Here is a 23,750-nt window from a genome sequence, read left to right as displayed (position 1 = left end):
TAGACGAGAGCTGTTGGCTTTTTGAACAACGTAGTAAGAGCATTTTACAGTAAGAGCATTTTGTTCTTCCTTCGGTTGTCAATCCAGTGTTTTACTTTGATATTTTACAGATAAGAAGGGGGAAAAACGTTGACAGCTATCGTAAAAGGAGTAACCATTCCATGAGTCTTCCAGGTTCTAGAAACACTTTTTTTACTGGCCAGCCAGATTCTCTCTCTATGCTAATTCAAAGATCATCCACTTCTATGACACAGATGACATTTGACCCCCTCAGAGAAGATGAAGAAGAGGTGGTTATGAGGCAACATTCATTAGAAGTTATCCCAAAAGCCTAGGGAGTCATGTGTCTTGGTTATTAGCATGATAATAACTAGCATTGTTTAAATAAACTCCTTATTTCCACAATTTGATCCTTAATTTAAATAGCTAAATGCAAGGAGAACTTAATCTAACAGGCTAGAAATAATGAATACATCATCCTGGAATTTCCTCCCAATTCCAATCTTTCTCCCATTCTAGCTAGCCTAGGAAACAATTGCTTTCTCTCAATTTCAAAGTTGTTCTACACAGGTATACAAAAATCATACCACCAAATGAATAGAATTAGGTTACAGGGGGAAAACAGAGTTGTGATATTTTTGACAATCTCACATCATTGAACCTGGCAAAGTAATCTAAAAACATCCTGATCGTCATCATTGTTGAACTGACTTACAATACATCCAGATTTGCTTTTTTAATATACCAATATTACTACTCAGATGAGAATCCTAAGGATGGTGACCAACCCAAGGGTAAGTGTTTAAATCCCACTCCACTCAACTCTAGCTCAGATAATAATGTGTTTCATTCCACTGGGGCATTGTAACTTCACACATGAGTTTTGAAGCAAATTTTACCCCTTCATCTCTCATATCACTAACAGCACAGACATGGGAAAAAAGACAGCAATAAAAAAGAATTCAATGTCAGAAATGTGATTCATCTATCAAATACAATCTTTTCAGTTACTTTACTGGATCTGCTATTTTTAAGGTAACTTTCCAAAACATACTTCAAAGGCAGGCCCATTTCAAGAGCAATGTTTATCACATGCATTATTTGGTTCTTTCCTGTTCCATGTTGCTACTACCATCAACTCTTAGAGAAATAAGAATAGCTGGAGGAGTCAGCCTTAGGAGAGAGATCTTATGAGAGAGTGATGGTTTCATACACAGTTTGACTGTTTAGATTAAGGTACTTATGATCATAACAAACACATTTCAACTTTTAAGATGTTTCTTTTTCTTTTTTAAATGTGAAAACCTTATAGGGAATGAAGGTTCACTGCCAGAAACAAAAGGGATCCTTTGCCATGGAGAGCTGAGCTTGGTTCTTGGTGGTTCTATTAATAATTGAGTATATATTTATCCTTCCTTTTATTGGCCATGTGAAGATTCAGCCAGAAGATAAGTAGGGAGTCTCGCTATGGTAATTGTAGTCAGGACAGACCTTTTGCACAAGTTTATAATCAACACTGTAAAAGGCAATGTAGATGCAAATGACCTTGAAGGGCTTGGAACACAACCAGGATACGTGGCTCTGAGTCTGCTCCTGGTAGCAGATCTTGGATGGGTCAAAATTGCATAGGGCGGTCTTCTTGGCCCGATCTGTTTTTTCATACTCAATGCGACAGTTGAAAGATTTGGATTCCTTGGTCTCCAAGGTAGACTGCGGGGAAACTTCAAACTCTACCACTTTGGAGGGGGGTACCAAGCTCACTGAAACGTTGCCCAGGCCGGTGGAATTATGTCGGAAATAAACACTGAAGGTTCCATTTCCATGGTCAACGATTTTCCCCGTGATGAGGAGGTTGAGTTTCACAGTTTTAATGTTGGAATGGAAGTCACCCCATCCAAACATTTTCTTAAATTTTCCTGTTTTCACTATTGGCCTCCTTTTAGTTCTTGCCAATGGCTCCTGAACTTCCGTGATGTTGGCCAGCCAATCCCAAAAGTTCTCCATGCTGTCCGCATAGGCCAAGTGTCCAGGCTTGGGGACTGGAGACTGTTTAACAAACAGGCGCAGAGGGTTGATGATCCGCGAGTGCACCACGTTACCCACCAGGGTCCCTGTGGCATCTTTGTCTTCCCAATCCAGTCCCTCCGTGGCATGCACCACCTTCTCACTGTCACAAAACAGCTGTTCGAAAGGAAGAAAGAAAAATATACTTTAGGTTGGGCTGAGAGTCCACACATACCAAAGCCAAAGCACTGGGGCAATTCTTGTAGTATTTCGCTTCCTGCTAAATACCATTTCACATACACAGTGGGGCTCTGCAGTGTAACAAGATGACCATGTCATTCAAGCAGTATAAATCTGTGAGTACAAACATGGAAATGATGTGATTAGGAAGAGAGGACAGTTGGTTTTTTGTATACGCAGGTTCTGAATCCACTGGATTCAACCAACACTGAATTGAAATTAAAACTAAACAAAAAGTCCCAACTGCCCCCAACTCAAACACAGAAATTTCCAAAAAGCAAAACTTGAATATGTCACATTCTGGCAACTATTCACATTGTATTAGGCATTATAAATAATCTAGAGATGGTTTAAAATATACAGAAGTATGTGCATAGGTTATATGCAAATACTAAACTATCTTATATAAGGAATTTAAACATCCCTGGATTTTGGTATCCAAGGGGATCTTGAAGCCAATCCCCCATGGATACCAAGAGATGACTGCATTTCATTTTAATGGGTTGATGTGGCTTTAGTCTCTGTCTCCTAATCTTTACAATTCTATCTTCCCAGACCGGGGGATATAGTATTTTTTGGTCTCTTATTTGACAAAAACATTCAATTTGTAAGGTCTTTTTTTTTTTAGGTAGAAAATAACTTTAGTAAGCTGAGATTTCTACCATGGAGCTAGAAGCCATCTGAATATAAGGTATTGATAAGACTCTTAAAATATATTTGTAGATAGCAAGCATATTATTATATTCAAAAGCTTATGTCATATAATTTCATAACTTGATATAATTCAATTTTAAATTCTGTAATTAAAAGTAGCATGAATAATAATATGAAGTTCTATAAAAGATTTAGTTGAAAAAATGTAATCTCAAATTATCTGCCTTTATAGAAGCAGAAATAAACTGGAGATGTATATTTTGAACTAGTTAATTGTTGATAAATACATTTTATTACAACTGAATAATACCCTGAAAGATAGAATTGCTAAGAAAGAATCATGTGCCTGTGTTTTATGGATTCCACAGTATTTTGATTCAAATCATTCCCCTTGAAACACAGCACTTTATTTGCATTTGATTTTCTTCTAATTCTCTTTGCAGTGTAAGAGTCCTCATGATTTCTAAAAATCATTTAGTTAAGTCAATATGAATTTTGAGAGACAGATTCATAATATATGAAACTGGTGCTTGGAGTGGATATTTATAGATGAATTATAAAGTCTGGAAAATAGAGGTTTCTAGTGGAAACACAGATAGCCTCTTATCTCTAATGGCACAAACCACTCTGGTAATGATTCTCTGGAAAACTGTCAGCGTGATGGAAAGGATGAGAAGGAAGTGGGGCTGTTTTTATATACTGTTTCCCCAACCCTTTCAAACTTGGTGAAGTACCTGGTAAAACCAGTCTCAGATTATTACAAGAATTATTGCTTTCAATTCAGTTTTGAGAAAAAAAAAAAAAACTGGCATAGCTTGGATTGTAAATTTTACACTTGACTCTATGGTAGAGTTTAATAATATGAGGTTATATTTTATACATTCATCAAAGTTTAAGTCCTAATAGAGTTTCATGAGAAGTGTTTTCACCTATAACTTGTCCCTGAACACTTTAGAGGAGGAATGCAAGGACTTAAATGTATGTGTGGATTTTTCTTTTTTGTTTTCTGCTTTGGTGGGGAGGGGGCACATAATATATATTGGTCCCATTGATTAATTCCCGAAGGCTTTTCCCACTCATGTCTAGTATTTCCCAAAATTCTCTTCTCTAAATTACTGAGGCTTGGCAGAAGGGCAAACTGATATTCTGCACATTCTTATTGTTTTGAAAACCTGAATTCATACTCTCTATTCCTAGGGTCTCGCACATCCTGAAGTCAATACTTCTTTCTCTCTCCTGGTGTTGAAGGACTGGCATAGTCACCAGAAAAAGAGGGATCATTACTCAGGATTTCTGGCTCAAAATATTCTGGGTATTTCTGATACTGTCACTAGTTTTCTGACTTTGAACACTCTTCATTACAATATGCACAGAGCCTCATTGAGATCAACTGGTCAGACAGCCCATGGAAGTCAGTACGGGCTACAGATAGGACTTGAGGTTGCTAAGAGCTAATGCAACCTGGTCCAGGTGACTTGTCTTGTCCTCTCTCCAAGGAGACAGTCAAGGACACATGGACAGATAAGAAACCCCTTGCTGATCAAGGTCCAGTTTCTCTTTTCTGTGATTATGATTCTTGCTATTATTTGTTTTCACCTTTTTCCAATATTTCATGAGATGTGCCTTGCTTGGTCAATGTTGACAGCCTCACCTACCAATCCTGAGAATGGCCGGTACTAAAGAACTTAATTTCCTGATCTCTATTCCCCAATTTGTCCAATTTCCTACCCTCTTCCTTCACTCCTGTCTTTCTTCCTATCTTTCACAAGATAAATCCCTTTTAGCTTGCTTAAAACAAAACAAAACAAACAAAAAAACCCCTCAATTCTTACTCATACATAATATGCTTGTGCTCAAGTGCTTAGTCGTGTCCAACTCTTTAGAGACCCCACAGATTAACATATAGACACTAGTGACAGTGACAGTCACTCGGTCATATCCGACTCTTTCTGATCCAAAGGACTGTATCCCAGCAGGGTCCTCTGTCCATGGGATGTCCCAGGCAAGAATACTGGAGCAGGTTGCTATTTTCTACTCCAGGGGATCTTCCTGACCCAGGAATCGAACTCCTATCTCTTGGGTCTCCTGCACTGGCAGGCGGATTCTTTACCACATTCTTTACCTCTGGGCAGTGTTCCCAATTAATACTGTGTTAGTAGAATAAAGATCCATTTTCCATTCAAAAATACTTTTTTTTACACAAGTATGACAACACTCTGTACTACCAGCACCAATATGCTCTTTTTATCTTAAAATGCTTGTTTCACATTGCACATTTTTCTGAGTTTTTTCTGCTTGGGTCATTTTTCTTGATGCTTTGCCTGATTTTCTCCTTTTTCTGTTATTGAAAACCTATCAGTGTTAAACTTATTGTACAGTGACAAGTTTTCAATCATGTAGAGTCTCAGGCTAACTGATATTGGTGCATTTTAAAATACAGGATGAGTTCTATCGTGAGATGGACATTATGAGATCCTTCTCTTATCTCTAGGACTTCTGATGTGATGGTTCTGAGATGACTCAATATTTACTCAAAAATTCACTTATTAATTTTCAAAAATACTACAGATTTTCATTGTAGTAACTGATGTTGTAACAATTTGACCCAAATATAGGTAACTCACCCTAAGAAAGTGAAAAAAAGAACACAAAACTTACCAAACAGATAAATTAGAGGTAATTATTTGCTTTTAGAAACACTCTTCTATTCTTCAGGAAAGATTCTACAGATGAGGATTGAAAACGAAATTTGATTCTTAAAAAGTATATTCTAACACAATACTCTTTAGGTTCAAATCTGCTCAAGTTGCCTTTGATTTAAGGTTTGCCTATGTAAAAATAATGCAATTTAACTCTTAAGCACAGATCTATAATTGTTCTCTGTTTCAGTGAAAACTGTCATTGAGGATTCCTTAGATAAAAAGTAGATGTATGCATCTTTTACTTTTTTTGCTTTACTATTAAACAAATTGAGAAAAGCTGGGTAATGGCAACCCACTCCAATATTCTTGCCTGGAAAATCCCATGGATGGAGAAACCCAGTAGGTTACAGTCCATGGGGTCGCAAAGAGTCAGACACGACTGAGTGACTTCACTTCACTTCTTCAACTTATTTATTACTCTAAAATGTATGGACAGTTCTTACAAGTACTGATTTCCAAATCTAAACTCAAATTTCAAAAAGCTATTTGATGATGATATATATAGGTAGAAGAGTATAATTAAAAAAACAAATATATGTCTAGTTGTCTTAAAAAGCTGCTAGTTGTACCTCTTCTCCCAACTTTCTCTCCCTGTGGTATAACTTGTTCAGTCTTCTCCCTAGAATGCTGCTTAAATGCGGGCATCACTACTGAGAAGACACCCTCTCCTAAACAGGTCTACATAGATAGTTGTGTGACCCAAGTTCCCAAGGCTGATGCTTAACCTCAAAAGACCTACTCAGGGATGACTGGGGTTTGAATGAACCACAACCCCATACACACTCATCCAATATACTCCTAATATGGAAGCAGCATGGTGGAAAAAGCATAGGATTTGCTGCCTGATGACCTCATTGTCCCTTGACATGAGCCCCAATTTTCACACCTATGCCTCCTTTGTTGGTTGATTGTAAGGACTAAATTTAAAAAATGGATGGAAATTACTGAGCCCAACCTCTGGCAAAAGGCACTCAGAGACTGATGGGTCTTACATTATCCAATGGATAGTTCCATGCCTCCTATTCAAAAATTGTCTTCAAAAGATGATATGGATTCTCAGGTCTCCAAGGAACTGATTAGTGATCAATCAAGCAACTTGTTCAATGCCATAGGATAAGTTAATGAGTAGAAATCAACCCTAGAGCATCAATCAAATGCTTCTTCGTGTTCCAGTCTCACTGACATCTGAGTCATATCCAGATCACAGGGACAGGTGAGCATTCTTTGCTAATAAAATGTGTTTGTGGATCTTTGATTTCAGCCTACCAAATGAGTCAGCAAAGGATCTGAAAGTGCAAAGTGTCTGGCAGGAACGCTCATTCCTCTGTAGACAATTTCAGTGATATGACATGCTGGGAGAGGACTGAAGTGGATCTGAACCTGTTGGCAAACCAGTCTGTTCAAGGCAAGGTTGTTAGATGTTATCTGCAAAACACAAGGCTGTATCCCCCATTGCTTTTGTACTTTCGGGGGTTCTCTATGCTACTATCAATATCACTGCTGTCTTTTGTCCCATCATATTACAATAATAATGCAAAAACATTTAACTGCTTGCACGAAATGGAGTTTAAAAAAGGGAGAAAAAGAGGAATTTCTGTGCTTTATCTGTTTGAACATTCCCTGATTTCAACACATTTATCAAAGCTTAAGTAATTTATGTCTTGGCAGGGTGTATCAATTTCACAAAGCACACACATTAGCTAGATACAATGATATCATATTAGCTTTTTCTGCATCTTACAGAGGAGCTCAAAAAGATTAATAAAAGCTCAAACCTTCATCAATTAAATGAAGCAGGTGGAAGGAAGGAAGTAAAGGAGGAAGACTGTATTTCATTTCATTTCTTTTGTTTTTAGGGAGAAAAAAAAGCTGACAGGTTCAAATCATTCATCATAACAAGCTGGAGTTGAATTTCACTGATAATTAAATGCATTTTTTTCCCCAAGAGACAGAGAAGCTGCAGTGAATTTTATAGTAGCAGATGTGAGAACTGTCACAAATTATGGAAATAATTTATAAACTAAAAAGCATCTTTCTCTGCAAATACTATATCAGAAGATCTTTTAAAAGTATATCTGTTATGTATTTTTCAGGAAAACATTTTACATTAGACTAGTTTTAGTTTGGAGAAGGCGATGGCACCCCACTCTAGTACTCTTGCCTGGAGAATCCCAGGGACGGGGGAGCCTGGTGGGCTGCCGTCTATGGGGTCGCATAGAGTCGCACATGACTGAAGCGACTTAGCAGCAGCAGCAGCAGCAGTTTTAGTTTACTGGACAGTTGTGTGGTACAGAGTTATAATGTATCCTGTACCTAGTTTCCTATATTATTAACATCTTATATATCTTACACGTGTTACAACTAAAGATCTAACACATGCGCTCATGCTCACTCACTCCAGTCGTGTCTGACTTTGTGACCCTATGGATGGTGGCCCGCCAGACTCTCAGTCCATGGGATTTTCCAGGCAAGGAGGCTGGAGTGGGCTGCCTTGCTCTCCTCCAGGGGATCTTCTGACCCAGGGATCAAACCTGTGTCTTATGTCTCCTGCATTGGCAGGCAGGTTCTTTACCACTAGTGTGACCTGAGAAGCCCAAAGATCCAATACTTACACCTTATTATTAACTAAAGTCCATGCTTTATTCAGATTTCCTTCATTTTTCCTTAATGTCCTTTATATGTTCCAAGATCCCATCTAGGATCCCACATTATATTTGATCATCATGAACTGTTAAGCTTGTTTTGGCCGTGACCATTTCTCAGTTGTTCCTTGTTTTTGGTGACCTTGAACATTTCAAGGAGCACTGGCTAGGCCTTTCAGTTTGAGTTTGTCTGATGTCTTTCTGATGATTAGAGTAGGCTTTGAGGAGGAAGAACACAGAAGTAAGGTGTCATTTTCATCCCTTCATCGAAAGGGTACGCTCTAGCAACAAGACTTAATCACTATTGATGTTAACCTCTGATTTAGGCAGAGAAGATCTTTTTAAGTTTCACTTACAGAATTCTCACAAGGCTTGTACATTTTTGTTACCATAAGCTTAGTCTAATTTACATTTAATTCAGTGGGACTTGGTTTAGGATTGATTTTTTGTTTTTAAAGTCAGGAATTCAAGCATTTCAATTTATAAGTCTTTACTGCATCACTGAATTCTCTCAAGTAACCTCAGAGTTGCTTAGGAATTCCTATACTATTTATTTATTTATTTTTTAAAATATAAATTTATTTATTTTAATTGGAGGCTAATTACTTTACAATATTGTAGTGGTTTTGCCATACATCAACATGAATCCGCCACAGGTGTACACGTTTCCCATCCTGAACCTCCCTCCACCTCCCTCCCCATACCATCCCTCTGGGTTATCCCAGTGCACCAGCCCCAAGCATCCTGTATCCTGCATTGAACCTGGACTCGCGATTCATTTCATATATGATATTATACATGTTTCAATGCCATTCTCCCAAATCATCCCACCCTCTCCCTCTCCCACAGAGTCCAAAAGACTGTTCTATACATCTGTGTCTCTTTTGCTGTCTCGCACACAGGTTATCATTACTATAACAGTAGTTACTTTCTAAACTATTTATACATTATTCTAGCACTATTACGTGCTATAAGTATGTCTGTCATCATCAATTATTATTGTTGTTATTTCACATTCATTTAGTATTTATTTCTTAAAAATGGTGCTCATTTAGATAATTGATAATTCAATAAAGAAGAGCTTCAGTTCAGTTCAGTTCAGTTGCTCAGTCATGTCCGACTCTTTGTGACCCCATGAATCGCAGTACACCAGGCCTCCCTGTCCATCACCATCTCCTGGAGTTCACTCAAACTCTTGTCCATCGATTCGGTGATGCCATCCAGCCATCTCATCCTCTGTGGTCCCCTTTTCCTCGTGACCCCAATCCCTCCCAGGATCAGAGTCTTTTCCAATGGGTCAACTCTTCGCATGAGGTGGCCAAAGTACTGGAATTTCAGCTTTAGCATCATGCCTTACAAATAGTTATGAAAAGAAGAGAAGCAAAAAGCAAAGGAGAAAAGGAAAGACATAAGCATCTGAATGCAGAGTTCCAAAGAATAGCAAGAAGAGATAAGAAAGCCTTCCTACGCAATCAGTGCAAAGAAATAGAGGAAAACAACAGAATGGGAAAGACTAGAGATCTCTTCAAGAAAATTAGAGATACCAAGGGAACATTTCATGCAAAGATGGGCTCGATAAAGGACAGAAATGGTATGGACCTAACAGAAGCAGAAGATATTAAGAAGAGATGGCAAGAATACACAGAAGAACTGTACAAAAAAGATCTTCACGACCCAGATAATCACGATGGTGTGATCACTCACCCAGAGCCAGACATCCTGGAATGTGAAGTCAAGTGGGCCTTAGAAAGCATCACTATGAACAAAGCTAGTGGAGTGATGGAATTCCAGTGGAGCTATTTCTAAAGAAGTGCTTAGTCTTTAAATATCTCACATGGAGTTGGAATTACCTGCTTAATGTATTAGATTCAGATATTCTTCTCAGTTTTGGATCAGGTCTATTGTACTTGACTCTATACATCCAATGAGTCAGTATCAACATTTACATGGGGCTTTCTTTGCAGGTCTGTTTACCAAGTGAATGAAGCTAAGGAAAGTCTCACAAAGCAGTGTTCTACCTTCACAGTAAGCTGTGTGCTGTGGGGCCATGACCATTACTAGGGTTCCCTTGGGATTGGAGACAGTCAGACTTTTGCCATAATTATGGGGTAATCATCTTCTACATGGGCTTCCCAGGTGGTGCAGTGGTAAAATCTGCCTGTGAATGCAGGACATGCAAGAGAAACAGGTTCGATTCCTGGGGTGGGAAGATCCCCTCGAGTAGGAAATGGCAATCCATTCCAGTATTCTTGCTGGGATAATCCTATGGTCAGAGATGTGGGCTACAGTCCATGGGGTCATAAAGACTCAGACATGACTGAGCATGCATGCTATGCTATGCTACATCTATATATCCATCACTGTGATAGCTTTGCTTCTTCTCTGTTGCTGCATGTGGGGATGGGTCCTAAACTGCATGTGATGGGGTGTGGGGGTGGGGAGAAAAGGAGGAGGAGATGATTTGTCTACACCTATGAGTAATACAAAGGAAGTGAAGGGCATTTAAAATGTGAGCTTCAGTTCAGTTCAGTTGAGTCGCTCAGTCGTGGACTCTTTGCGACCCCATGAATTGAAGCATGGCAGGCCTCCCTGTCCATCACCAACCCTCGGAGTTCACTCAGTCTCACGTCCATCGAGTCAGTGATGCCATCCAGCCATCTCATCCTCTGTCGTCCCCTTCTCCTCCTGCCCCCAATCCCTCCCAGCATCAGAGTCTTTTCCAATGAGTCAACTCTTCGCATGAGGTGGCCAAAGTACTGGAGTTTCAGCTTTAGCATCATTCCCTCCAAAGAAATCCAGGGGCTGATCTCCTTCAGAATGGACTGGTTGGATCTCCTTGCAGTCCAAGGGACTCTCAAGAGTCTTCTCCAACACCACAGTTCAAAAGCTTCAATTCTTCGGCGCTCAGTTTTGTTCACAGTCCAACTCTCACATCCATACATGACCACTGGAAAAACCATAGCCTTGACTAGACGGACCTTTGTTGGCAGTAATGTCTCTGCTTTTCAATATGCTTTGGTCATAACTTTTCTTCCAAGGAGTAAGCGTCTTTTAATTTCATGGCTGCAATCACTATCTGAAGTGATTTTGGAGGCCCCCAAAATAAAGTCTGACACTGTTTCCACTGTTTCCCCATCTATTTCCCATGAAGTGATGGGACCAGATACCATGATCTTCGTTTTCTGAATGTTGAGTTTTAAGCCAACTTTTCCGCTCTCCTCTTTCACCTTCATCAAGAGGCTTTTGAGTTCCTCTTCACTTTCTGACATAAGGGTGGTGTCATCTGCATATCTGAGGCTATTGATATTTCTCTTGGCAATCTTTATTCCAGCTTGTGCTTCTTCCAGCCCAGCGTTTCTCATGATGTACTCTGCATAGAAGTTAAATAAGCAGGGTGACAATATACAGCCTTGACCTATTCCTTTTCCTATTTGGAACCAGTCTGTTGTTCCATGTCTAGTTCTAACTGTTGCTTCCTGACCTGCACACAGGTTTCTCAAGAGGCAGGTCAGGTGGTCTGGTATTCCCATCTCTTTCAGAATTTTCCACAGTTTATTGTGATCCACACAGTCAAAGGCTTTGGCATAGTCAATAAAGCAGAAATAGATGTTTTTCTGCAACTCTCTTGCTTTTTTGATGATCCAACAGAAGTTGGCAATTTGGTCTCTGGTTCCTCTGTCTTTTCTAAAACCAGCTTGAACATCTGGAAGTTCATGCTTCACGTACTGCTGAAGCCTGGCTTGGAGAATTTTGAGCATTACTTTACTAGCATGTGAGATGAGTACAATTGTGCTGTAGTTTGAGCATTCTTTGGCATTGCCTTTCTTTGGGATTGGAATGAAAACTGACCTTTTCTAGTCCTGTGGCCACTGCTGAGTTTTCTAAATTTGCTGGCATATTGAGTGCAGCACTTTCAGAGCATCATCTTTCAGGATTTGAAATAGCTCAACTGGAATTCCCTCACCTCCACTAGCTTTGTGAGCTTATGGGGTTCAAATCCAGTTCAATGTACAGCGTGCCATTATCAGTTCAGGATACTCTATCCTACTGCAGTCCCAACAGGGGGTGTTTTTTATTATTTGAAGAAACACCTGTGGATGAAATAAGAAAACCAGTCTTGCTGTTCTAGTCCAGGGTTTATCAATTCTAACTGACACATTTTATTTAACCCCATTGACTCTTCACTTGCAAGGTTGGAGTTGCACTTTAAGGAGACAAAGGAGGCTTTGAGGTAGAAAGTGATCTAGAGTGAAGTGGTCCACGCACAGGAACACCTGTAACAAACATTGTGCAGTTTAGGGGAGAAGTGGGGGGCGGGTCAGGAACTTTGGTCACAAATTCATGTGTCCTCTTTTTTTGTTAAATTGAATTACAGTTGATTTACAATACTGTGTGGTTTCAAGTATTATAAAGTGATTCAGTTTTACATAATATATACATAATATATGTAATATATAATTTTTCAGATTCTTTTCCATTATAGAGTTATTGCATGCATGTGTGCATGCTCAGTTGCTTCAGTCATGTCTGACTCTTTGCAACTCTATGGTCTGTAGGCTCCAGGCTCCTCTGTCCATGGGATTCTCCAGGCAAGCATAGTGGAGTGGGTTGCCATGCACTCCCCCAGGGGATTTCCCAATCAAGGGATTCAACCTGTGTCTGCTGCATCTCCTGCACTACAGGTGGATTCTTTTACTGTTGAGCTGCCTGGGAAGCCCCATAGGTTTATTAAAATATATCAAATACAGTTCTCTCTACTCTACAGTAAGACCTTGTTATTTATCTCTTTTATATATAGTAGTGTGTATCTGTTAACCCCTCCCAACCTTCCACTTTGGTAACCATAGCATTGTTTTCTATGTCTGTGAGTCTGTATATATTGTAAAATAGTTCATCTGTGCTGTATTTTAGATTCCACTTGTAACTGATATGGTATTTGTTTTTTTTTTTACTTACTTCACTTAGTATGATAATCTCTAGATCCATCCATGTTGCTGAAAATGGTATTATTTCATTCTTTTTTATGGCTGAGTAATATGCCATTGTGTATGTATGTGTATACACACACACACACACACATATATATATATATGCATATTATATATATACCATATCTTCTTTATCCATTCATCTGTTGATGGAAATTTAGGTTGTTTTCATGCCTTGGCCACTGTGAATAGTGTTGCTATGAACATTAGGGTGTACATACCTTTTGAATGCATTCATCTTTAATCACTGATTTAACAGGTATCTATCACATGCCTTTTAGGTACAGCATCTGTGCTCTGCACACTGGGAACATACTGCTGAACAGGGCAGATAAAGTGCCTGCTTTAATGTGATTTACAGAAAATTAAGGAAAAGAACAACAAGACAGACAGGTCATGGTGGAGAGGTCTGACAGAATGTGGTCCACTGGAGAAGGGAATGGCAAACCACTTCAGTATTCTTGCCTTAAGAACCCCATGAACAGTATGAAAAGGCAAAAAGATAGGACACTGAAAGATGAACTCCCCAGGTTGGTAGGTGCCCAATATGCTACTGGAGATCAGTGGAGAAATACCTCCAGAAAGAATGAAGGGATGGAGGCAAAGCAAAAACAACACCCACTTGTGGATGTGACTAGTGATAGAAGCAAGGTCCAATGCTGTAAAGAGCAATATTGCATAGGACCTGGAATGCCAGGTCCACGAATCAAGGCAAATTGGAAGTGGTCAACAGGAGATGGCAAGAGTGAACATTCTAGGAATGCTCAAGTCAACATTCTAGGAATCAGTGAACTACAATGGACTGCAATGGGTGAATTTAACTCAGATGACCATTATATCCACCACTGTGGGCAGGAATCCCTTAGAAGAAATGGAGTAGCCATCATAGTCAACAAAAGAGTCTGAAATGCAGTACTTGGATGCAATCTGAAAAATGACAGAATGATCTCTGTTCGTTTCCAAGGCAAGTCATTCAATATCACAGTAATCCAAGCCTATGCCCCAACCAGTAACACTGAAGAAGCTGAAGTTGAACGGTTCTATGAAGACCTATGAGACCTTTTAGAACTAGCACCCAAAAAAGACATCCTTTACATTATTGGGGATTGGAATGCAAAAGTAGGAAGTCAAGAAACACCTGGAGTAACAGGCAAATTTGGCCTTGGAGTACAGAATGAAGCAAGACAAAGGCTAATAGAGTTTTGCCAAGAGAATGCACTGGTCATAGCAAATACTCTCCCAACAGCACAAGAGCAGACTCTACACATGGACATCACTAGATGGTCAATACCAAAATCAGATTGATTACATTCTTTGCAGCTAAAGATGGAGAAGCTCTATACAGTCAACAAAACAAGACTGGGAGCTGACTGTGGCTCAGATCATGAACTCCTTATTGCCAAATTCAGGCTTATATTGAAGAAAGTAGGGAAAACCACTAGACCATTCAGGTATGACCTAAATCAAATCCCTTATGATTATACAGTGGAAGTGAGAAATAGATTCAAGGGATTAGATCTGATAGACAGAGTGCCTAAAAAACTATGGACGGAGTTTTGTGACATTGTACAGGAGACATTGATCAAGACCATCCGCAAGAAAAAGAAATGCAAAAAAGCAAATGACTGTCTGAGGAGGCCTTACAAATAGCTGTGAAAAGAAGAGACGCAAAAAGCAAAGGAGAAAAGGAAAGATATACCCATTTGAATGCAGACTTCCAAAGAATAGCAAGGAGAGATAAGAAAGCCTTCCTCAGTGATCAGTGCAAAGAAATAGAAGAAAACAATAGAATGGGAAAGACTAGAGGTCTCTTCAAGAAAATTAAAGATACCAAGGGAACATTTCATGCAAAGATGGGCTCAATAAAGGACAGAAATGGGATGGACCTAACGGAAGCAGAAGATATTCAGAGGAAGTGGAAAGAAAACACAGAAGACCTATACAAAAAAGATCTTCATGACCCAGATAATCACGATGGTGTGATCACTCACCTAGAGCCAGACATCCTGGAATGTGAAGTCAAGTTGGCCTTAGGAAGCATCACTATTAACAAAGCTAGTGGAGGTGATGGAATTCCAATGGAGCTATTTCAAATCCTAAAAGATGATGGTGTGACAGTGTTGCACTCATATGCCAGCAAATTTGGAAAACTCACCAGTGGACTGGAAAAGGTCAGTTTTCATTCCAATCCCAAAGAAAGGCAATGCCAAAGAATGCTCAAACTACTGCACAATTGCACTCATCTCACACGCTAGTAAAGTAATGTTCAAAATTCTCCAAGCCAGGCTTCAGCAATATGTGAACCATGAACTTCCAGATGTTCAAGCTGGTTTTAGAAAAGGCAGAAGAACCAGAGATCAAATGGCCAACATCTGTTGGATTATCGAGAAAGCAAGAGAGTTCCAGAAAAATATCTACTTCTGCTTTATTGACTATGCCAAAGCCTTTGACTGTGTGGATCACAACAAACTCTGGAAAATTCTTAAAGAGATGGGAATACCAGATCACCTGACTTGCCTCCTGAGAAATCTGTATGCAGGTCAGGAAGCAACAGCTAAAATTGGACATGGAACAACAGACTGGGTTCCAAATTGGGAAAGGAGCACGTCAAGACTGTATATTGTCACCCTGCTTATTTAACTTCTATGCAGAGTACATCATGAGAAATGCTGGGCTGGAGGAAGCACAAGCTGGAATCAAGATTGCTGAGAGAAATATCAATAACCTTAGATGTGCAGATCACACCACCCTTATGGCAGAAAGCGAAGAAGAACTAAAGAGCCTCTTGATGAAAGTGAAAGAGGAGAGTGAAAAAGTTGGCTTAAAGCTCAACATTAAGAAAACTAAGATCATGGCATCTGTTCCCACCACTTCATGGCAAATAGATGGGGAAACAGTGACAGACTTATTTTTGTGGGCTCCAAAATCACTGCTAACTGTGACTGCAGCCATGAAATTAGAAGATGCTTACTCCTTGGAAGAAAAGTTATGACCAACCTAGATAGCATAATGAAAAGCAGAGACATTACTTTGCCAACAAAGGTCCGTCTAGTCAAAGCTATGGTTTTTCCGGTAGTCATGTATGGATGTGAGAGTTGGACTATAAAGAAAGCTGAGCACTGAAGAATTGATGCTTTTGAACTGTGGTGTTGCAGAAGACTCTTGAGATTCCCTTGGACTGCAGGGAGAGTCACCCAGTCCATCCTAAAGCAAATCAGTCCTGAATATTCATTGGAAGGATGGATGCTGAAGCTGAAACTTCAATTCTTTGGCCAACAGATGCAAGAACTAACTCATTTGAAAAGACCCTGATGCTGGGAAAGATTGAAGGCAGCAGAAGGGGACAACAGAGGATGAGATGGTTGGATGGTATCACCGACTCAATGGACATGAGTTTGAGTAAACTCTGGGAGTTGGTGATGCATAGGGAGGCCTGGTGTGCTGCAGTCCATGGGGTCGCAAAGAGTCAGACATGACTGAGCAACTGAACTGAACTAAAGGAAAACAAACATTACATAAATAGTCATAAATAATATCCTACTGACTTAAAGTTGTCATAAGCATCTGAAATATGTGTATATAATATATATATATATATATATATATATATATATGAATATAGATACATCAAGCAGGTGGCACTAGTCCTAAACAGGGAGGCAACAGAGCAAAGAGTGAGCAGAATTGAGTATGAAACGAGTTGCCAGTCCATGTTCAATGCACGATACTGGATGCTTGGGGCTACTGCACTGGGATGACCCAGAGGGATGGTATGGGGAGGGAGGAGGGAGGAGGGTTCAGGATGGGGAACACATGTATACCTGTGGCGGATTCATTTTGATATTTGGCAAAACTAATACAATTATGTAAAGTTTAAAAATAAAATAAAATAAAAAAAATACAAATTCAAAAAAAAATACAGTCAGAAAAAAAAAAGAATTGAGTAATTAATATCTTTATTTTGATGGTAAAAATAAAACCCAAGATGTATTCATTGATCATTGAAAATGAATGAATTCATGACAAGGAAATGAATTCATGACAAGGAAATGAATCGATCTTGGTATTTATATTCCTCCTTACCTAGTTCCAAATTGTATATTGATTTGTTTATAATTACTAATGAGTATGATAACATTATAAGACAGTAGTTATATTTTTCCTAGTAAAAGACTCATTTTTTCTTTTCTTTTCCAGCTTTATTGAGGTATAATTGACAAATAAAGTTGTAATATATTTAAACTGTACAACATGTTTACATTGTGAAAGCATTCCTATCATCAAGTAATTAAATTAACACACCCATCCCCTCACACTGTTACCCCCTCCTTTTTTGGGAGTGAGAATCCGTAAGAAAGGGTTCTTAGTAAATTTCAATCAGGACTTATTCATCTTTTGATGAATTGAAAGTACATGTACACCTCTCCTAATGATAAATAGGGTCCAAGGATCAGTCAGTGCTAAATTTCTGACTTGGAGGTCTTGTGCTCAGGGTGGCAACCCGAGCAGCCTTGTGTTTCACCCTTAAATCTCCTAAGAGCTTTTGAAGGTTATAACAGATATTTTTGGGCTCTGAGACAGTCAAACCTTTGTTATAATTGTGGTATAACTTTTTTCTATTATCTTATGTAATTATTACCATATATATTAATGTTTCCTGATAATGAACCACATATGTTCTAGGTTAAATTACATTTTGAATAATGTAGCTTGTCTGCATATTTATGGGTGTCTTATGATATGTTAATAGACAACAAATCTGGCTTTTGTCTATGATTTTCACAAGAACTGATGAATACTCTAAATGAAAGGTAAAACACAGCTGAATTTTGTTTTTCTTTCGGTAATCAGAGCACTGAAGAGGCATCTATACCTCAAGTGGATGTTTTCAGTTTTTCGTGTTTATACTGAATATAAGGTATTTATAGCCCAAACTAGTGTTCTGTGACATGCTTGCCATAATAGAAATAACTTACCAAGGACAGATTGAAAAGATCACCCACCATTAACAAGAAGGCCACACCCTTAACTATTCTATAGTACATCAAAAATATGTAGTCCTCTTCTGTCAAAGAAAAAATGTATGGTTTTCCAGGATCAAGCAGAATAAACTGAATGCTCCAAACTTGTGAATTTATATCAAGCTGGGAGGGTTTGCTTTTCCTTGATAACATGACTGGCAGATGCTACTAGACATAAATTGATACAGATATGTACAAATATTTTTAAAGATGGCTGTCTTGCTCCACTTGGATATCCTGAAAGGATTTATTAACTTTTTTTTTTCCACAGAGACAATCATTGCTAAGTGCCAGTTTGGAAGAATAACTGGTTTGTTTAATAGATCTGTTTATTGTGTTGTTCCTGATGAACTCTGGATAGTTAGCCATTAATTATTTCACTGAGGGTATCAGTTCAAGCTAAGAACCCCCAAAGTGACCACTGTTACAGTGTGGAGGTGGCCAGCAGATCCCATGCTAGCTGAACAACTATAGAACCAATAATGAAAAGTGATCTAAGGCTTCATTTATGCTGTGTGTGTGTGTATATATATATATATATATATATGTGTGTGTGTGTGTGTGTGTGTGTATGTATATATGTATGTGTGTATATATACATATATATCTTATATAATTGGACTGCTTTAACAATTCTGTCCTATATCCTGTAGTTAAAATAAAACAATGATCTGCTCAGCAGGAAGGAAAAAAAAAACTCTGTTATGATCAAACTTAGCTTCCCATTAAATTTTCTCCTTGTAAACAAATCTTGGAAAGCATTTTCTCTGGGTAGAAATTTTGCAGACTATCATCTCTGCTAACAAAAGAACACGTATTTCTGGACAACATAGAACACTGTATTGATGATTAGTAATATGGCTTGCCCTCAAATCATATTTCTGGGGCTCCATTACAGAACTGTCACAGCAGATTAAAAGAAGGATGATATAAAGGGGATGAAGAATGACAGAATCAAACATGTATCAATGTATTAATTGTACCTATTAATATTTTGTGTCATAATGTGGCAGTGTTTCAAAATTCATTTTGCAAGTTGAAAAACAAATGATTGCTTAGGAGAACAAAGCTAAACAATGGACAACCTTTGTGCTGAGAGCAGCAAATTCATTTTACCTTCCAGATATCCTTTAATAACTACCCTTTACATTTTTCTAAATTGATACAGGAACTAACAGGAAACATAAATGTGAAGACAGAAATCTTAGCAGTAAGAGCCAAAAAGCTAGATTGCAATGCTTGGCAGTAGTTTTATTGCTAAGGTTAAATATGGCAATTCTTATTTTATCTTGAAGACAGTAATCTGGAAAATCAATGACAAATGACATAACCTCTGCAAAAAATCTTACACACAAGCACACATCCTGACACGCAGAACTATCATGTGTAAAAATGCATGTGTGCATGCACATACCATAATTTCTATAAATATTTCAAAGAAATGGTGTGATACTAAGTGATGGAAGCCAGAGTGAGAAAGACAAATACAATATCACTTACATGTAGAATCCTAAAAAGTTGATACAAATGAACTTAACTCCAGAACAGAAACTGACCTACAGACATAGAAAACAAAGTTTTCTACAGTTACCAAAGTGGAGAGGAGGGGAGGAATAAATTAGGAGTTTGGGATTAACAGATGTACACTATTATATATAAAATAGATAACCAACAAGGACCTAATGTGTATATAGAACTATACTCAACACGTTGTAACAACTTATAACAAAAAAGAATCTGAAAAAGAATACATATTATATACATATTATATATAACTGAATCACTTTACTGTATACCTGAAACTAACACAAAATTGTAAATCAACTATATTTCAATAAAAAATTAAAAAAAGAAATGGTGTGAAAGAAGAAGATTTCATTTTGTATTTGCAAGCTGCATAAAAGGGGCTCTTTAACAAATTAGGAACAGATTAGAAGTAAATGGTAAAATGCCCTGTGGGAGGGGGCTGCTAAATGCTAGGCTACAGCCACAGGTCCCAAGTAAAACAGAGTCAGAGTGCAATCTCGTTTAACTTGAGTTTTGCAAAGTTAAAAAAGGTATTCTTTTGATCATCTAATTGAAACAATCCTTTCTCTGTTTAGGAATAAATGGCTCAGCATGGTAAGTGGCACTGGCTTTTTTCACCCCTTTGTCTTCGGACGCCCTGTCCAAGTCTTCAGTGAGAGAGAAGAGCTTTCCATGATAGGAACACAAAAATGATCCTGAAATATAACGGCCTGGGAGAGACAACATGCACCTGTTTCTTGACCCCTAAAAGTTGGCATTTGAAAAAGAAAGTTGCAACAGAAGAGCAGTGAATGGAGAAGTGGAAATGGCAGATACTGTACGACAGCTTAAGCAGCTTCAATGCAGGATGAGGAAACGTGGACAGATGGGAGGGTGGATGGGGCAGGGTTTTGGAGTGGTGCAGTGTGTATGACTTTGTACTTTACCATCATATCCATTTGATATTTCAATCTTCAAGTACTGATAACCTAGCAATTAGCACATACTGCCTGTGATGGGTAGTTTTAATTTCCAATTTGGAACACTAGTACTCAGTGTTCAAACTCTAGGTGCAAATGCCAGGTGCTGTGATGAAGATATTTTGTAGATATGGTAAATATTGCCCATCAGTTGATTTTTTTTTTCAGTTTAAAATGTCAGCACTTACTGATTACATCTTGCATCTAACATGAAATTCAGTAATTTTAAATATTTTTCAAATTGTCTTAGATATAGAGTGTGATATTTTACTTAAATGTAAACAATCATAGTCTTTTGGAGATTTTTACAGGCTCCTACATAAATGTGGTGCTTTATGATGACCCAATATAACTATGTTTTGTAAGATCAATATTCAGTTTTCCACACTATAAAACACTTTCTTAATAAAAAACCCAATGCATATTGCTTGTGTATATGAAACAGGTAATTGTGTCAAAATTATTTTTTGCAATAATCATTCCTGACATTTATACTGAGAATTACAGAGTCCCTGTAGCCTTATTGAAAAGCAGAGACATTACTTTGCCAACAAAGGTCCGTTTAGTCAAGGCTATGGTTTTTCCAGTGGTCATGTATGGATGTGAGAGTTGGACTGTGAACAAAGCTGAGAGCCGAAGAATTGATGCTTTTGAACTGTGGTTTTGGAGAAGACTCTTGAAGAGTCCCTCGGACTGCAAGGAGATCCAACCAGTCCATTCTGAAGGAGATCAGTCCTGGGTGTTCTTTGGAAGGAATGATGCTGAAGCTGAAACTCCAGTACTTTGGCCACCTCATGTGAAGAGTTGACTCACTGGAAAAGACTCTGATGCTGGGAGGGATTGGGGGCAGGAGGAGAAGGGGACGACAGAGGATGAGATGGCTGGATGGCATCACTGACTCGATGGATGTGAGTTTGAGTGAACTCCGGGAGTTGGTGACGGACAGGGAGGCCTGGCGTGCTGCGATTCATGGGGTCGCAGAGTCGGACAAGACTGAGGGACTGAACTGAACTGAACTGAGCTGTAGCCTTAGAGAATTTAAGAGACTTGTCCAAAGTCCAAACATTGAGAGGCAGCAAAAAGTTTTGCTTTTTGTATCAAAAATGATACAAAAAGGTCTTTTGTATCAAGTCACTGCTCTTTCCACACTAATACTGTAATATATCTGACACATAAAAAAGCTTGAGCAATGTAATATAAATAATAATACAATAAAAATAAAATAATATAAATAAAATTTTTTATCATTACAAGAGGAAGATTACTTTAGAAAATGAAGCTAAGAAAACTGAGGAAAATTAAAGTCAGTAGTTGCTAATATTTTAATATTTATTAATATTTCCTCCCTATGTAATACAAATAATATAGATCATATATTATCTTTATTTCTGAGGAAAATACTATATTGTATTTTGTATTGTATTTTGTTTGATGGCAGCTTCTGTATCTTCCTCAGCTTTATGTCTCCAACACTCATCATAGTGCTTGATTCACACGAAGTGTCTAGTAAAAACTGAATACATAAACCTGACTGGCACAAATGCATAGAGTCAGAAAGTACATTGGTAGATGCCAGGGGCCGGGGGCAGGGGCGGGTGGGGAGGCATATGAGAGTTACTGCTTCATGGGGACAGAGCTTCAGTTTAAGAAGGTGACAGACTGGGGAGATGGATGATGGTGAGAGTTGCACAATGTGAATGTACTTAGGGCCACTGAAATGTAGAGATAAATATGGTTAAAATAGAGTGTTTTATATTATGTGACTTTTACCATAATTAAAAAAAGCCTTAAAAAATCTGACTGGCAGTGTAGAGTATCCTGGACTTTTCACACCTTTTTATATCTTTAGGCTTCACTCAGGCCATTTTGGAAAATGTTTTACATCTCAAATAAAACGTGGTCAGTAAAGCAGTCAAGTAGGAAAGACAATGGAAATGGAGAATAAGGGGTTACAAGTTGGGGGGAATGGAACTAAATAATAAATAATGATAATTGGTTAAAAGAAAATGAACCTAAATCAAAACATTAAAAAATAATATTTGAAAAAGTAGCAATTATTAAAAGAACTAATGTATGCAATGTTATAAAAAAAAAAGACTGAATTGTCTTATTTTCAAGAGTTCTTCATTCTTATGACCTCGATCTAATACTTATAAGCTGATAAAAGTTCACAGGACCCCACCTTCAGCCCAGACTCTCTCTGAAGTTCACTACTCGTACATCTAGTTTCTTAACAGACAGGCTGACTTCAATTGAACCATGAAAAGTATACAGCACCAGTTCTGCATTTTGTAAAACATAAGGTGATGCCTTCGTGGGTTGGCAGTAGCAGTTAACAGTGAGGCTGGAAGAGGAGTCAAAAGACTTGAGTTCTTTGTTAGAACTCAACTGACCGCAACGCTTCCTCATCCGACCTTCGGGCTCACCTTCTGTCTGCACAACTCCTGGACCTGTACCTTGCTGACAACTGGCACAGCCAGGCATACATACTGGGGGCTCTCTTTCAGTCATCTGATACTTGGTTAGGATCAATTGTGGCTTCTTTCTTGGCATCTACCAGCATTTGCAAACAAGATCAAAATCAAAGTCTCCTCTGTTCCTCTCCCCTCAACTCCCCTGAGTACACTTGGTTCAGAAGTCCTGGGAAAGGTCGAACAGGACTGTCCTGGGATGAGAAGCTGGTTCAAACCACAGGCAGTGGGCCAGGCTCTGCCTTGCAAACCATTTCTTGTCGGACCATATCCATCAGATATCTGGCCTGGTGAATTTTTTAAGATCTGACTGTGAGTCTTTAAATAGCTTTTGATTACTCAGAGCTGTGTTTTCACACTTTCATCGATATGGAACCTTTTCCCCTTAAAGTAAGTTTTTGTAGAATCTTAATATGTAAAGAGACAATAATGCTATTTACATGCATTCTACAATTATACATGAATTCAAATGTGTTCCCACTATTATTTTAAGCTTCATGAGTGAGTGTAATATGAATCTGAAAACAAACATGAAATCAGTG

General features: G+C 38.4%; 1 protein-coding gene across 1 annotated transcript in view; it reads right to left on the bottom strand.

The window, feature by feature from the left end:
- Window positions 1-901: 901 nt before the first annotated feature.
- Window positions 902-23,750, bottom strand: part of NXPH2 (neurexophilin 2) — a 126,632-nt gene continuing 103,783 nt past the window's right edge. The window contains 1 exon segment of the mRNA NM_174406.2: window positions 902-2,181. Within this exon segment, the coding sequence (NP_776831.1) occupies window positions 1,438-2,181 (744 nt within the window). The 3' untranslated portion in view covers window positions 902-1,437.

This window comes from Bos taurus, chromosome 2, assembly GCF_002263795.3.
Source record: "Bos taurus isolate L1 Dominette 01449 registration number 42190680 breed Hereford chromosome 2, ARS-UCD2.0, whole genome shotgun sequence".
NCBI classification, from domain to species: Eukaryota; Metazoa; Chordata; class Mammalia; order Artiodactyla; family Bovidae; genus Bos; species Bos taurus.
This window is presented reverse-complemented; position numbering and strand designations above follow the sequence as displayed.